General features: G+C 31.5%; 1 protein-coding gene across 2 annotated transcripts in view; it reads left to right on the top strand.

The window, feature by feature from the left end:
* The window catches only part of LOC118201055 (myosin heavy chain, non-muscle-like), a 195,019-nt gene that overhangs the window by 125,062 nt on the left and 52,441 nt on the right, over positions 1 to 17,516 (top strand). For both annotated transcript variants that reach the window (XM_085819553.1, XM_085819552.1), the window contains 6 exons: positions 389 to 510; positions 768 to 837; positions 5,155 to 5,315; positions 5,422 to 5,530; positions 8,360 to 8,491; positions 9,747 to 9,967. In XM_085819553.1, the coding sequence (XP_085675679.1) occupies positions 389 to 510; positions 768 to 837; positions 5,155 to 5,315; positions 5,422 to 5,530; positions 8,360 to 8,491; positions 9,747 to 9,967 (815 nt within the window). The remainder of the gene's footprint in view (positions 1 to 388; positions 511 to 767; positions 838 to 5,154; positions 5,316 to 5,421; positions 5,531 to 8,359; positions 8,492 to 9,746; positions 9,968 to 17,516) is intronic.

The raw sequence follows: 17,516 nt of genomic DNA, 5'->3' as shown, positions 1-17,516 counted from the left end.
CTTAAAAAGCCCTTTGTTATCTGTAAATTTGCTTTTAACTGACATTGTAAACATATTCTCTTTGCATATACAACTGAACTTGTAACCATTTTCATTTTACATGTAAATAACCCCTCTACTGAATTTGTTACAGTTTCGTTAAACAGCAGTGAGTGATGTTTCTGGCATGTGACAGGTTCTTAAAATTGTTAAACTAATTCACAAATAAGAATTTTCAGCTTTAATATAAATTTTAAATGTAAAACAAAATCTTATAATTTATAGGTAAATGCTTTGCTGTAAATTAGTGAAAGTGTAGTTTAAGATTTTTTTGCTGGATCTCTCATGTATGCGTAGATCAATAGCTTTATAAATTGTTACAGACTGATCATTTTATAAATTGTTACAGGCTGGAAAAATTGATGCACTTCTTGTATTAGACCAGTTGCGTTGCAATGGTGTTCTAGAAGGTATTAGAATATGTAGACAAGGATTTCCTAACAGAATAGCATTTCAGGAATTTAGGCAAAGGTAAAATTAATAATTTGTTTTACCCTATTATGAATAAAAGCTGCCTTGATGAATCATGTTTTCTAAGAATTATCTTTTTGAAGTCAGCCTTAAAGTATTAAATATACAAAAATTTTATAAAAAAAATAAATATTGAATTTTATTCATATTTTTTAATATTTTATATTAAACTTCAGTGATTATCTAATTTAATTACATATGCTATTATATTACAATCATCAAAGTAATTTTTTTCTTCATTTTTCTTGTTATCATAGGTATGAATTACTTACTCCAAATGCAATACCAAAAGGTTTTATGGATGGGAAGTTAGCTTGTGAAAGAATGGTAAACTATTTTCTTTTCTAAATTATTATAATTTTTTATTTGTTTTCACAACTTAAAATATGAAAAATTTTAAAAATTATTGTTCATTATTACTTTAATTTATTGTGTTCAAATTGTAAAAGAGATTATCATAATAAAATTCAGTAACTGAAGCACAAATAGTATTAGTATTTAGTATACACTATAGTTTAGCACAAATAGTATACACTAATTTTCTGCTTTTGCCAAGCAATGACGTTTTCAAGAATCTGCATTTAAAAAAAAAAGAAAATTAATCTTGCAGTGGACCACATAAAGATCAGAAATTCGTATGTACAGCCTCCTCACAAGTCACAGTCTTTGAGCTGTTATAAGGTGTGAAACAACATGCTGTGACACTACAGGAGGAATTAATTTGTTCAATAATGCCTCTACTTGATATTACAAGAGTAATAATTTCACAGATAATGTCAGAATTATAATGATCTGCACCATGTCTGTTGTGAAGGGCTCTTGAATTCAGGACGCTGACTAGCACCTTTGATATCGCCTTCAACTATAACCAGTTAGAGGATGTGAAATATGACAAAAATTTAAAAGGGCATGACTAATTCAGTCTGTGAGTCGTCCAAGACAGGGCAAGCACACAGAATGTTTAGGATTAGTTTTATGTCAAATAAGTGTTGCTGAGGTAAGATAATTATTGTTCTGAATTGCTTCTTTGAAATGTTTAACCCTCTCACTGCATACTTTTTTTTATCAAAGTAAGTTCAAAAATTGTGTATTTTTTATTACATATTTCAAATCTACATATATTTTAGGGTTAAAATGTACAAAAAATTTTTTGTAAAAGAGTTCCCCCCCCCCAATATAGAATTAGATTATAGAAAAATGGTTGTCAGAATACTGAAATTGAAGAATAATTATATAAAAGGAAAATTTTGAAAATTAATATTGGTTAAATTATGATTTATTTTATAAAATATAAAGGTAAAACATACATACTATATATCATATATATCAATTTTTTCAATCAATCAAAACATATATATCAATTTTGTACCACTGTCGAACGTTTTCAATAGAAACTAGATTTTCAGATTCAGCGCTATCTGCAGAGGATTCCGAGAAATTCTCATCAGTTTTGCTATAACTATCTTCAATATACTTGAAATCAGAGTCGGAACTATTATCTGTGTCGGAAATATCGTCAGGAATATAGGTTATATCACTCGAGAAACAGTTCCTGCCAGACATCTTTGAACTCTGAAAAGCGAGCGCAAAATGCTACATGACATATTCTTGTATAATTAAGACACAATAACACGCCGAATAAATACTAATTCAGAAGTCAAACAACAAAAATCAGCGTTATATTTACAAAATTTTCACAGGACTAGTTTCGATGGTTTTACTGAACCACCATCTTCAGCTGCAAAACCGCTCATTTGCGGTTTTGCAGCTGAAGATGGTGGTTCGGTAAAACCATCGAAACTAGTCCTGTGAAAATTTTGTAAATATAATGCTGATTTTTGTTGTTTGACTTCTGAATTAATATTCTTGTATATTTGTAGAAATTGGGATAACTAACGTCATCTGTTAGCCCACATCTAAATAAACAATTAAACATTACAGAAAAGCCGAAAGGAAACCTTGAATGAGGAAAGAGTGGGTTGCACAGTTAAATAGACAGCAAAAATTCATACTCGTGGAAATCGCGGGTTGTGCAAATTTTGATACTTCTACGTTGTCTGTGGAAATCTTGGGATACGCAGCAAGAAGGTTAAGCTCCTGAACTAAATAGTTTACCTCCATTACCATTTTCTTCTTAAATGGAATGGTTTATTGTAGTTCATTTGCTATCTCGTGTTTCTGCATGTCGTACAGAAGATTTAACAAGCAGCTAAATAATTTCTCTTATTTATGTTGTTTTAGCAATAAAAATAGCATTTTCTTAGTAAAGCACATTTCAAATGAGAATGGGAAATTAATCGTAGCTTGAATAAATGAAACTTTGGAAAATCCTGTGAAAGCTTTTCATAATAATGGTAGTTTTTTAAGGCATGCCAAGTTACTTTTGGAGGCATGGACCTTCCAATGATTATTCTTTTTTATTAAACTTAATGTGTTATATATCTTAATATGCTGCAGATAAATAACTGCAATTATGTTTATCTCTCTTCATAAATAAGAAAACTTAAAAGAAATAATTGGTATGCTGTTCAAATATTTTCTATGATCACTCTGTTTTGTGTGCAGGAAATACTACAACAGAAAAGCATAGGAAAAAGCTAATAACTAATTATTGTCTCTTTCTCCAACAATAGCTAATTTGTTCATGAAAGATTAGGGAAAAGGCAAACATTAACTTGAAATTTTATTGAAAATATTTATGTTGTATTACAAAAATATTTGCAAGAAATTATAAAACAATTTGAGGATATTTTAAGTAACTTCAGAAAATCTAAGGCTGTGCACAAAAAAAAAAAAAAAAAAAAAAAAAAAAGTTAATTCATAGTTTCTTAACTAAAATATTATATTTTAAGAGTCTTCTGTAATTTTGAATGAATTAAAATGAAGCTAAATTTGTTGCAAATTGAAAATTATCCCCTCCCCCTCAAAAAAAAAAAAAAAAAAAAAAAAAAAACATAGAAAAAATAACATTGGAAAGCAAAAACATTGGAAACAATAAGATTCTGACAGTGTTGATCATTTTGGACAAACAGTGGAGAAAGAAGCAGTATGGAATAAAAATAACTGACGTAACTTATTCATCATTGTAAGTCTACCATATTAGAGAAAATTTTGATGCTAGATCAACAGTACATTAAAAAGAAATTTTGCAAGAACAAGGAAATTTCTGCATATAATAGATGAAATTTTGAAGTTCTTTAAAACGTAGGTTGACTCGTATAACAAATTAGCCCTCAAATTTGGTTTCATTTTAGAATGCCATTTGTAATTTTGTAAATGTTAACTGTTTAATTCATATTTTTGTCTCATCTTGATTCTTTTCTGAGAAGTTATTGCTTTATATTTTATTACTCCATTTATAGTAAGTTCCTGAGTTATACAAATAATACATTCCATAAACTTTATGCAACTTGAATTTTACATAAATGAAATTTGTAAATTGCTTAAGTATAACTACGTAAGAAATTGCAGTATTTACTATCATTTTATCTACATATTTACATTAAACCCTGACTGTTTTCACTAAGAAAGCACAAATTTCCCAAAACTTCTATGAGAAAAAAATTTCTTGATTTTAATGTAAAAATTCTCCTAGTATTTGTGTACTTTTAATATATTGGCTTAATTTCTTTGACATAATTTTAATATGCATATATATATATACTTTCTTACAGGTATCACAAAAAATATTCTAGGTCGTATGTATACAGCGTTGCCAGTTACAGGGTTAAATAGAATAAGTTAAAATTTAAATACTTTCTCTGATATAAACTCTGAAATTATGTAAAAACAAAGTGATATAACACTTTTCAAATTAAAAAAAAAAAGTGTTGTAACAATTATTTGGTTCTGTAATGCTAGAGCAGGCACTAGAAATGGACAGTTAAGAAGACAACTGCCGTTATGTGGCAATTCCAAGCCTTGGTAATGTGGAAAGCTGAAGCTAGTCATGTTTAATGGAGTTGTTATCTTGGCACTGTTGTGAGTGGCATCTCACAAACTAAAGTAGGTTGTCTGACTACTCACTTTTTTCCATCATAGATGGCCTTGTAGCAACAGATGCAGCTGCTAATCAGTGCTTGGAACTATCTAGTCTAATTTTGGTAGTTTCATATCTGTCAGGTTAAAAACCTCAGCTGGTCCTTTTTTTTTGAAAATTTTTTAATGTCTGGGGGTTAGCATTTAAATTTTCTTTGGAGAATGATTTCATCTGAATAAGTTTATTATCCGTAAGTTCTTTATCATGACACAAAATAAGCTCATTAACATCATTATTCACTTTCAGCTTGAGAGGCACTGTCAACTGTACACAAGTCTCCATTGCTTGCTATTATTCTTCTGTCAACTTAACTACCATATCAGTCATTGAATATATTATACCTGGATAGCCAGACAACTGAATAGTGTTTACATTGTGTCTATGAAATATGGTCCTGCTTCTTCTTGGGAATGATTGTGACCTTTAATAATCATGCATTTTTCATGCTTTCAGTAATGCAAGTATTATTATGCACTGTCCTATTTTTTGAAATTCTACTGATAAATTATTAAACAAGTTATAAATTTATTTGTTTTATATTGAAGATATTTTGTATAATTAAATTGTTTTTTACAGTTTGATGAAAATTTCTGTTATATTTACAGATTTATGCTTTGGATCTTGATCCTAACCTGTATAGAATTGGTCAAAGTAAAATTTTCTTTCGTGCTGGAGTACTAGCTCATTTAGAAGAAGAAAGAGACTTGAAGATATCTGATTTAATTATTCAATTTCAGTCGTTTTGTCGAGGTGCATTAGCTAGAAGGTAAGCACTTCTATTTTAAATTTTAACATTTTGCATTTTCAAATGTCCTTCCCTCATACCAGAAAAAAATAATATTACATTTTCTTTTCTTTTTTCCACCACCTAGGAATTTCCATAAGAGATTACAGCAGTTGAATGCCATCAGAATTATTCAGAGGAATTGTGCTGCGTATTTAAAACTGAGGAACTGGTCTTGGTGGCGACTTTATACCAAAGTAAGCTATCCTGTTTAAGCTCAATCTAAATGTTTCATTAGCCACTACCACAGATTATATGATTACTTTTAATAGTTTATATGTTAATGTATGTATCTACACAATATAAATAGTTAATGCAGTAGAAAGTCTAAGATGTGGACTTGTCAGGACTTTGATTCCAGATTTAGGATTTTACCGGATATTGCATTGTCAGCTTAAATCTAGTGAGATAACATGTAGAAATAATAAAATTCAAAATATGAAATAAGGAAGCATTTATGACCTATATAAAATCAAAATTTACAAGAAAAGGCCAAATATTTATTTGTTTGCTTTTTTAAAAAAATTTTCTAGTGTATGTTCTTTTAAGTTGCTCCTTTTTAATTCTATACATAAACATAATTTCTTGTTAATATGAAGTTCCATTGCTCCTTGTTAATATGAAGTTCCATTGCTCAAATCCTGCAATTGTTGTATGGAGAGTTCACACTAAATTGTCAACCAAAAATTTTCCATTCTTTACAACCTCTCTGTTACTTTCTTGACTGTCAGGGGGGATATTTTCTGGATTCAGAATTGTATTCCAAATTTTGCCGTTTTTTAATTTCATTGTGATTATCATCACAATGAAAAATGTATGTTATATCATCTTCATTTATTGTCAATTCTTCACATTTCTTACGAATTCTATAAGTTGCAAAATTTCTCTTTTTGTTTGCAATATCTGAAAACTTTCAAACTGATGGCAGTCATCCATAGGTAGCATCCACTTTACACTAGTCAAGATATATCATGAGCTTGGCCACTAAAGATGTGCTGTTCTGCTAAATTTTGTCTTGTTTCTATTGCATGCTGATGAAGTTAAGGCTGAATTATATTAGTTAAGTAATTTATTATACTTGTGTCAATTTCTCATGCCTGTTTAAATCTTATCTTGAGTCCCAAATAAAAAATTCCTGCATATACTTAAGATCGAAGGATGGTGCTAGACATTTTGTGGTCCGGAGCAGTTTCCATAAGTCTAAATTCTGCTGCCAAAGTACTTCCGTAAATTAAAAAAATTTTGCATCCAACTGCCTTCCTAAAATTCAGAAAATTTTACTATACCTTAATTTTGTTGTTCAGTGTATCTCTAAATTCTAAAAATGTGCTTCCTTTAAATTTGGCCACCTGATATGGCTGCACCAGCTCTGGCTAAGTCCTGGGCTTATCTGAGTAACAAAGCAGTTATTCTCCATGCAAATAGCACTAAATATAACCTTTTGGATCTTTGCAGTGCAGTTAGCTGAAGTCTGTAATCATTGCTAGGTGTAATATCAGCATAAAATGTTTACCATAGTGTTTGGTGTTCAGTTACTAATATTTTGGGGAAAAAAATTAGATATCACTGCATGAGTTATTTTTAAAGCTGTCATGTGGTGATAATCACTCAGTGAGGAAAGCAAAAAATAATAACTTACCATAATAGCATTGCAAACACAAATTATCCAGTAGGTGTAAAATCAAAATGTTTTGATGTAGAATATTTTAGTTCAAGATTTATGCCAAGCAAAATGGCAGTTATGAAACCAATTTATTTATAATACAAATTTTATATTAGTAAATGATTGTTTCTTTTGTATGGTAGTATTTTATTTAATGCTGAAATGAAATTAAAAATTTGGACTCTCCAACTTTTATTTTGGAAAAATATCAAGTGTGCATGCAAATAATAATAATAGGATATCTGGTTATCGAGAAGTCAAGATTTTATGTAATTCCTTGCACTGGACATCCAAATTTTGACTTATACTGTATGTTTCCATAAAAAGTATAAATGTATATTTAGAAACAATATGATTCATTTCTAAAAATGCAATTATTTTGAAATTCTTAGACCAAGAATTCCATAATAAACTTAGACGAAGTCTTGAGTTTATTATGGAAGTTGATTGCATGAAGTAATAAGGGGTGCATTTTATAATAAATGTTAGAAAAGGGATTGAAATTTCATAATGAATATGTTCTGAGCTTTTTTAGGTCTGTGTTGTCACGGAAATTTATCTTTTATATCTGAAATAATAATTTAGTTCTTGTTTGAAGGAATAATCATTAAAAGTTAATTTCAAAAGCTATTTTGTCTGCATTCGGTTAAACTTATAAATGCAGGCAAATATTTTCACTTATGAAATTTATTTTAAGTAAGAACAGGAACAGCTTAACTACCCAAAATTCAGATGTTTGTATTTGTCTTAAGCCAGACTTGACTAAACTGACATCACAAGTTCAGCAACAGGGGAACCGTTGATATCAAAGAGAAAAATAAAGTTCATTCTGTCATGTTTGCTTTTATGTTTAAAGTTTATTGTTTAAAGCTATTCACCAAAAAAGACGAAACATCTTTTTAATGCATACATTTTGGTTACTTTGACCCACTCCAAAAAGGTTGCTGGTGCTTGGAGTAGTCATATGTTTAATTCATTAAAAATTGGATATCTTGATGTAATAGACAGTGTTAAATGCAAAGCATTAAAGGTGATGTAAGGTCTTTAAAGGGAGATTAGAGTCCTGAAAACTTTCTTTAAACAATGCATTCATTTTTATAAAAATTATAAAATAGTCTTCTCTGAGATTGAAATTATTTTTTGGCATTTAAAGGTAGCATTAATGACAAAGCATACTCATAAAAATTTAGTTAAAAAATTTTTTGAATTTAAAAGGATGTTGAATAGTTGTAAAAATTCTAAGCAGAAATTCTGACTAAATAATCAGCCTAAAATATTTTGCATAATATTCATATGTAGAAAAAATTAGTTTTTTATTTTATACTGTATTGCTTAAATCTTCTATATTAATACATATTTATAGGTAAAACCTTTACTTCAAGTAACGAAACAAGAAGAAAAATTAAGTGCAAAAGAAGATGAACTAAGACAAGTAAAGGAAAAAATGGAAAAAGCTGAATCTGAAATATCTGAATTAGAAAAAAAGTTGCAACAGGTTAGAAATAATTGTTAATATTTAATTCTATAAATGTAGACTCACAGAACCAATGATCTTCATTGTTCATTTACATATTTAATTACTGGCAGCCAGTAAGTTTTTCGTCTTTAATGTATGACTTTTTATCTAATCCCTATAGGATGTAGATATTGGAATTTAGAAAGCTGTATCTTTTAATAGCATTTCTTGTAATTTTCATTGATCATTACATATCATTAACTTGTGATTGTGGGTAGATAGAGATCTAGGAATTAAAATATAGTCACATACATGATATATTACAATGTTATACATCATGATGCTTCTCAGTGTGTTTGAAATCATTTAACATGTCTTCCCCCTCCATACTGAGCTGATCTTCCGTAAATAATTAGCTTCGCTAATTTTTGTCTAGCTAGTAAAAATACATGGTTTTTTCATGTATTTTTATATGCCTGTATAGGGTTAATATTTTTTTAAATCTTTCAACTGTGAATTTTATTTTAATCTATAGCTATTAATTATAGATTTGAGAATTAAACCTCATAAGATGTTGCCTTTTTTGTTGCAAAAATAAGTTTTATGTGACTTCCCTCTTCCCCCCAAAATGTTTGATTCTGTTATAATCTGTTAGATGGCTTCAAGTGCCAGTAAATTAAACATCTCTTTTTATATGCCACAAATAATTGAGCATTATTGATGCATTTTTTATAATAGTAATACTTGTTTATGTAATTTGTAGTGGTAGTAATGTAATATTTTTTTAATTTGTCATGTGATGCTTTGTTTCACTTTGTGTATAATCATATCAACTTGAGTTGCCCACATATTTTGAAATTGTTTGATTTGAATGAAAACTGCTGTATGATTTTAATTTTTATTAACCTTCACAATTATTACTGTTCGAGATTTGCAAAAACTAACCGTTCTTCTTTCTCGTAATAAACTTAGAATAAAATAACTTTACATATAGAATTCCAAAGCGTCATATTTATTTTCAAAATCCAAAGAACTACAACAAAAATCAGATGGTTGCCACTCTTACAGTGACAAACTATGAAAAGAAAAATAACAACTGAGGCTGGGTTCTAAAAATTAGGTTATAAATATTTTTAAGATTAATCTGTACCAATTATTGAATAATACATCATTTATATTTGATCACTGCATAGTTAAAGCAGACTGCATTTCTGTATAAAACTGTAATACTGTGTACTATTTAATTATTTATTTTTCTAGATAAATAAATTAATCTGTGCTTTATTCTGTGTAGTTATCTGAGGAAAAGACAACTCTTGCTGAGCAACTACAAGCAGAAACTGAGCTTTGTGCAGAGGCTGAAGAATTGCGATTAAGGCTACAGGCAAGGAAGCAAGAATTGGAAGATATTTTACAGGATATGGAAGCCAGAATAGAAGAGGAGGAGGAGAGAAATCAAAATCTTACTGCAGAAAAAAAGAAATTACAGCTAACTATTCAGGATCTTGAGGAACAGTATGTTGTGATCAATTGATGTAATTTTTCCTTTTTTTAAGCTGATTGCATTAAGAATATTTTATTTTAAACACATAGTGAGAAACATCATTAAATATTATTAATTTTTAATTTGTCCTTAATGACATTATGAGAATGATAACCTATAAAAATATATTATCTGACAGCTGATCTCTTAGCCATATTTATACAGTCAAAAGTTGTTAATACGCACTCTTCGGGACTTCGGCGATTCCGGATTATCGATTTTTCCAGATTATAGATCATCAGTTTATCTCGTAAGATGGCGTGCAGAAATTCTAAAATTAAAATATGAAACCGTAATTTCTGAAATAAAGAACAATTATGATCTAAATATCAAAATTTACAAAAAAAAAAAAAAAAGCTTAATATTTATTTGTTTACTCTATTAAACATTTCTTTCAATGTAAGTTGTTTAAGTTGCTTCGTTTTATGTGATAATACTTTCTCTTTAATTCTATAAACAGACATAATTTCTTGTTCAGTTACAAAGTTCCGCTGTTCAAGTCCCGTTAATTGCTGTGCCGAGAATATCGACTAACTTGTCAGTCGAAATTTTTTTGTTTTCACTAACCTCTCTGTCACATTCTTCATGTCTTTATCAATTTTTTGCAGCAGTTCCACTTTGTTGGACATCGAAACATACTTTCGTTTTGTAGATCCTTTGGAAGTTCTATTTGACATAATCGAAAGTTCAAGTTTACTTTTATAAAATTGCTCTTACAGTCTGCAAAAATAATAAGCGGGATCCAATTCGAAGATTAAGGAAGAATGCAATCATTAACATTAACTGAAATAGATAATTAGATAATTTTAGCTTACACCGTCCGTTATACATTAAACACGCAGGCAAAAACGTATTGTTGAAACTAAATAACGTTTGCATAATCCGAGTTCAGAAAACAAAACATTTATTTTACATATTTTAAAGAAATAACGTTCTGAAACAACATGTTTCATCTACACAATCAATCGACGCTCTCACCAGAGCATTACGCCATCAAACTTGGCACACATCCAAAAGTTCAAATTGAAGAATTACAGAAGCGTTGTTGCCACACAAGAAAAGACATATAGTTACAACTTCACACAATAATAAAACAAAAACACACTTTTGAAAAATAGACAATAATAATAAAAAATAGTAATAATAAAATTCTTAACAATATTTTCTCGATTATGCAACATCCTCCCCCCTTTTTGAGTCAGTGGCAAACGACTCAAAAACATATGTTATCCTATTAAAAAGGTCTAGTACATTAGGCTTCTTAACAAGCCGTCCTGACGACGTAAATTTCTGTTTTATATGCTGTACGTCAGTCTGATCGTTTTTCTTATCGTCGTTAACGTTAGGCTCTTCAACTAAATAATTTTCACTTAGTTGTATCTCTAGTGGATAAATACGCTGAACGGGCCTTATGAAAATCCCATTCTGAGTTTTTAGTTTAACTGTTCGAACTTTGCCATCCCGATCAGGAATTTTCTCTATAATTTTACCCAAAGGCCAATACAAGCGTTTTTTGAAATCATCGCCTATTAAGACTATCTCCCCAATTTTAGGCAACCGGGTTACTTTATTTTGTGGTTGTTTCATTATTAATTGCCCCAAATATTCTTTTCGGAAACGGTTCCTTAAATCTTTAAGAAGTTTTGTGCGGTATTTAATTCTTCTCAAAAAATGCTGAGAGTCAATTTTATCTATATCTGCTACATTCGAAGTACAATTTTCAATTAAAAACATTGACGGAGTTAAAGGGATAGCATCTTCAGAGTTCTCCGAAATATATGTTAAAGGTCGAGAATTAATTACCGACTCACAATTGCAAATTAAGGTTTCCAGTTCTTCATAAGATAAAACCGATTTTCCCAAAGAACGTCTTAAAAGTTCTTTAACCATGCGAACTAGCCGTTCCCACCAACCTCCCCACCAGGAGGCTGTTGGTGGATTGAATTTCCATACTATTCTCTTTATTTTTGCCTCATTCTCTATTATGTCCCAGTTAAGTTTAGACATTTCGTTATACGTTCCTCGGAAGTTAGTCCCATTGTCAGAATAAATAGTTCGTGGTCTGCCACGTCTGGCTATGAATCGTCTTAAAGCCAAAAGAAAAGATTCTGTTGATAACGAAGTCACCAGTTCTAGATGGATTGCCCTGTACACAGCGCATGTGAAGAGTGCCATCCAAACCTTCTTACCGTTTTTCAAAAACAATGGGCCAGCTAAATCTACTCCCAAAATTTCAAAAGCCCTATAATCTCCTACGCGATCTTCAGGAAGAGGAGTCACTTCGCAAGACATCGGTTTCGCTTTATATCGTTGACATATTACACACCCTTTTAACACATTACGCACAGTTTTACGTTGTTTTAGTATCCAGAATCTTTCTCTTAAAATAGATTGAAGCATTTGAGTTCCAGCATGACAATGTTTCTTATGAACTGACTCAATTAACAATGTAGTAAAGATACATTTACTCGGTAACAAAATTGGTGTTAAAAATTCAGAATTGTCTTTGCGTTCCAATATTCTAGTTTTAACTCTTATAATTTTTTCATTATCAATGAATACATCAAGTGGATTAAGAGCTCCAATGTCAGGGAAATTTGAGCTTTGAACCAACCGAATCAAAACTTTTTCGGAATTTATGATTTCAGCAACAGTTAGTTTAGATTCTTTACACAAATTTGACTTCTTCCTACAGTTAGAAATAAAACGTAACACCCAACCGGTTACACGAATCATTTTTTCATAATCAGAAACTCTTTCTGCATACCAAGGAGTGGTATCCTCTGAAAAGTTAACATTAATAAGTTTTACCTTCCTCTTTTCCAAGTCAGCTTCGCTCGGCTGACAAACAATATTGGTAGGCCAAAATTCAGGGCTTTCTCTTAGCCAGAAAGGTCCCTTAAACCACTCCGAGTTAATCATTTGTTTAGCAGAGCAACCTCGAGATAACACATCTGCTGGGTTCATATTACCAGGCACATGCCTCCATGATTCAGGTTTTGTCAACTTAGTAATTTCTTTAACACGATTGCTTACAAAGTTTGACCAATTACCAGGATTTCTGATCCACCATAATGCGACTGTGGAATCACACCATAAAGTTACATTTATATCAAAATCATTAAGAGCTTTACAAACAGAATATAATAATCGGGATCCAATGCAACAGGACATTAATTCCAATCTAGGAATCGTCAAATTCTTAATAGGAGCTACTCTAGATTTTGCTCTTAAGAGAGTAATTTTTACACTGCATGAATCAATACTTCTCGCGAAAATACATCCTGCATAAGCATATTTGCAGGCATCGACAAATACATGCAATTCAACTGTTGCAAAGGTTCCAATGAATCGGGGTATTGCCACATTTTTCAACAAAAGTATATCAGATAACCACACAAAAAATTTACTTACAAAATCATGAGGCAATACCTCGTCCCAAGAAAATTTCAACTTCCATGTTTCTTGTAACAAAATTTTTGGAAGCAAAGTTATTGGTGCAAGTATTCCAATTGGATCAAAAATTGATTGTACAATAGACAGAATCAGTCTCTTAGTTGCCTTAGTATCACAAGTTATCATATTTACATTTATATTACACCTTAAAGTATCATTGTCTAAATTCCACAATATTCCTAAAAGAGGTGTGTCCCCAGAATGTTTTGTAGTATATTTGGAAGCAACATTGCTCTCCCATCCCCTTAAATTAAATCTGCCTCTCGACATAAGACTTTTGGCCTTTTGAATTAAATCCTCTTGTTCCTCAATATTGTAAACACCCGTAATACAATTATCTACATAGAACGAATTTTTTAATTTGTCAGCCACATCTAAAAAGTCAGATGGACAATTATTCAAGAGATATTTAATAGACGCACCTAGTAGATAAGGGCTGCAGGAAACCCCAAAAACTACTCTGCAGTGCCTATACACTATTTCTCCCTCATCACTTGGATAGAAAAATCGCAAGTAATCTCTATCCTTCGGAGAAATTCCTAACTGCAAGAATGCTTTCTCTATGTCTGCACTCAGACCAATAGGAAAAAATCTCATTCTGTCTAAAATATCAGGGACTAATTCTATTAAATTAGGTCCTTTCAATAAACACTGATTCAAAGATGGTTTTCCCTTTTCACAAGATGAAGCATCAAAAACGGGTCTTACCTTAGTGCTTTCACTATTCATCTTAATAACCGGTCTGTGTGGTAAAAAGTGGCATTTATTGTTTAATTCCTTTTCCGGAACCTTTTCTATAATATTTAAATTTTCCCACTCTCTAAACACTTCTTGATATTCCTTCAAAGAATTATTTTCTTTTGCCCTCTTTATCATTTTTTGATGACGTGTCAAAGCAATGCTTTTATTATCTGATAAATTGGTAGATTCGCATTTCCAGGGTAATTCTAATTCATATCTACCATCGGGCCGAATAGATAATTTATTCTGAAAATCAATCTCGTAGTCGCAATGAAGATTTTTCATTTTACTATTTTCCGTCGGGTCGGAAATACCCAAAACTTCAAGCTCCCATAAAGATTTCAAAGAAGCATTATTTACATGCAAGGAAAGACTTATTAGGGCATTATCCCTGACAGTATCATTTTCTTTACCCATAACCGTCCAACCCAGTTTTGTTTTGACTGCAGTTAAACCAGAGGGTAATTCTAGGTATTCGTCAGTTAACAGTTTACCAATGACATCTGCACCTATCAATAAATCAATTTCACTTTCCTCGCAAAATGTGTCACTGACCTCAATTTTCCTGCTTTTCAATTCCTCTATAATCTGAGCATTCTTGATTGTTGGAACAAATCCACATATCTTTTTTTCAGAAAAAGCTTCAAAACAACACCTAAAAGTGTTATCTAAACTGCTTATGTCAATAGCAAAAACAGAATGGGTTACAGGCGCAGTTTCCCTCCCCCCAAACAAACCATGAATTACTTTCTCCTGTCGAATAGGATCAGCCTTCATTCGCTTCATAATTTTCTCCCCAACGTATGATCGTTGGGATCCCGAATCCAAGAGAATCCTAATTTTTCTCTCTCGATCTTTAACTTTAATTAGAACACATAAAGTTTGCAAATAAACTTTCTCGCTCTTACTATTATTAGAAAGGGAAACATCCAACTTAGAGTCATTTTGTTTTACAGATCTAACATTCTGAGGACACATAAATTTTATATGATCACAACTGCAAATGGGGCATTTAATATTGGCTTTACATTGGTTTTTTAAATGGCCAATTCTTAAACATGAAAAACAAACACCCTTCTTTTGTACAAGTTGCCTCTTTTCATTTAAGCTCATATTTTCAGCTTTAAAACACTTAGCACTCATATGAGGCTTACCACAAAATATACAAACATTTTGCTTACCTTTACTGGTTTCATTTGTACTTACCAGCGCGGCAGCTGTTGCTAAATCTGAATTACCTGAAATAACATTTTTATTAAGACGCTTAACAGAATGAGTAAATCCTGATTGTGCTAATCTAATCATTTCTTCCGATTCTACTTCATGCCTTAAAAAACACATTAGTTTTTCAAGCGTTCTTTCAGAACTCTTTTCCTGTCCTTGTTCAGAAGTTCGACTCCGCTCCCAGGCACGTAAAATATTCTCAGGTAGGCACGACTCCACTAAAGGTCCCAAGAAATCAGCAAACTTTTCCTTGGTGCGTCCTAAGCTTTCCAGTGCTCGTAATTTACTTTCTATACTATCATAAAGTACTCCTAAGTCCGACGCCGTTCTGCCTGTTGTAGCATTCTTTGTAACAAGCCCAAGCAAATCTCTTACATAGATCTGCACCAGAAGGTCTTCTCTACCAAATCTTTCTTTCAGCTGCTCGATAGCTTTAGGATAATTCGCGGCGGTAACAGGAAAACTGTTCAAAAGTTGAGCTGCCTTTGAGCCAGGTACTGCACTTTGCACTAAGTACAAAAATTTATCTTCCGGCACAATATCCGCATCTTCATGAATTTTGGAGAATTGGCTCCAAAAGCCTAAAAATTCTCTTGCATCTCCAGAAAATTTTTTCAGTTCAAGTTTAGGAAGTTTGAACTTCCTGTTTTTATTTTCTTTAGGATCCGAAATCGAAAGTGAAGCAATATCTGTAGTAACATTCATCGAATTCAATTGTCCAATTTTATTCTGAAGTTTCACCTTTAAAGCTATAAAGGAATCTCTGTATCCTTCAGCCGTATTAAATTCATTCTCGAAATCCGCTTCCTTGGTTTGTTCTAAAACACTGCTTTGAGTACTGTCCGAGCGTTCAAATTTGTCAATTAGTTGCCCCAACAACACTTGCAATCTCTCAGGATCCGTACAAGTAGGCAATTCTTCTTCCACAATCTTCGTAGTTAACGTAAACGAAGTACGTTCACTTTTACGTTTTGCTTTTAACAACTCCATTTTAACAAAACGCCTAAATCAAAATTACTCGAAATCACACAAATGTCCTGTCAAACGGACGCCAAACTTTTATGTTGAAACTAAATAACGTTTGCATAATCCGAGTTCAGAAAACAAAACATTTATTTTACATATTTTAAAGAAATAACGTTCTGAAACAACATGTTTCATCTACACAATCAATCGACGCTCTCACCAGAGCATTACGCCATCAAACTTGGCACACATCCAAAAGTTCAAATTGAAGAATTACAGAAGCGTTGTTGCCACACAAGAAAAGACATATAGTTACAACTTCACACAATAATAAAACAAAAACACACTTTTGAAAAATAGACAATAATAATAAAAAATAGTAATAATAAAATTCTTAACAATATTTTCTCGATTATGCAACACGTATTCTGCACTTGCGCACACGCATATGCGCAGTAGTCAAGGTCTTACGTGCAGGCGTAAAACGCCTGTGCGCATGTGCCAACGCGGCACATGCGCAGAAAGTTTTTAGCTTTGAGGTCCGGATTATGGGTGACCGAATTAACGACTTACGCCTGCGCGCATGCGCAGAAAGTTTTTAGCTTTGAGGTCCGGATTTTGGGTGTCCGAATTAACGACTTTTGATTGTAGTTAGCATATGAAGTTCTTACCAAACTCAATTAAGCCTTTCTTGCAATAAATATTCATTAGACTAGTAAAAGGTGTATGAATATTGCAAACTGGTTCGACGATTAATTAATTATAACAAAAGACATGTCCATTCTGCTTTAGGTGAGATGCTTTCGTGGAGTTAGGGAACTGCTTCATATTTTAATTACAAATGGGAAAACTCTAAGCAGCCAACTTGTTCACCATGCTAGAGTAAGCTGCCAATGTTACTCACTCGGCTACTTGTAGAAAAAACTAGCATAAAAATATATTCTTAAACAGTTGCTAAGAAGAATTTTTCCAATTTGAAATGTCTTTTAAAATGATGGTTTCTATAGTATATTGAAGGAGATTATTTGTTGATCTGTGTCAAAAATGAAGCTAAAATACCTTGCACTTAACAGAATTCAAATGAGCAATGGAAACTTGGTAGAGCAATTTTAGGAAAGACAAAGGTTTAGACAT

The sequence above is a fragment of the Stegodyphus dumicola genome, chromosome 6, assembly GCF_044657685.1.
Source record: "Stegodyphus dumicola isolate Sdum_Otavi_A_Nest chromosome 6, ASM4465768v1".
In the NCBI taxonomy this organism is placed as follows: domain Eukaryota; kingdom Metazoa; phylum Arthropoda; class Arachnida; order Araneae; family Eresidae; genus Stegodyphus; species Stegodyphus dumicola.
Note: the sequence above shows the minus strand (reverse complement) of the source record. Positions and strands in the feature narration are given on the sequence as shown.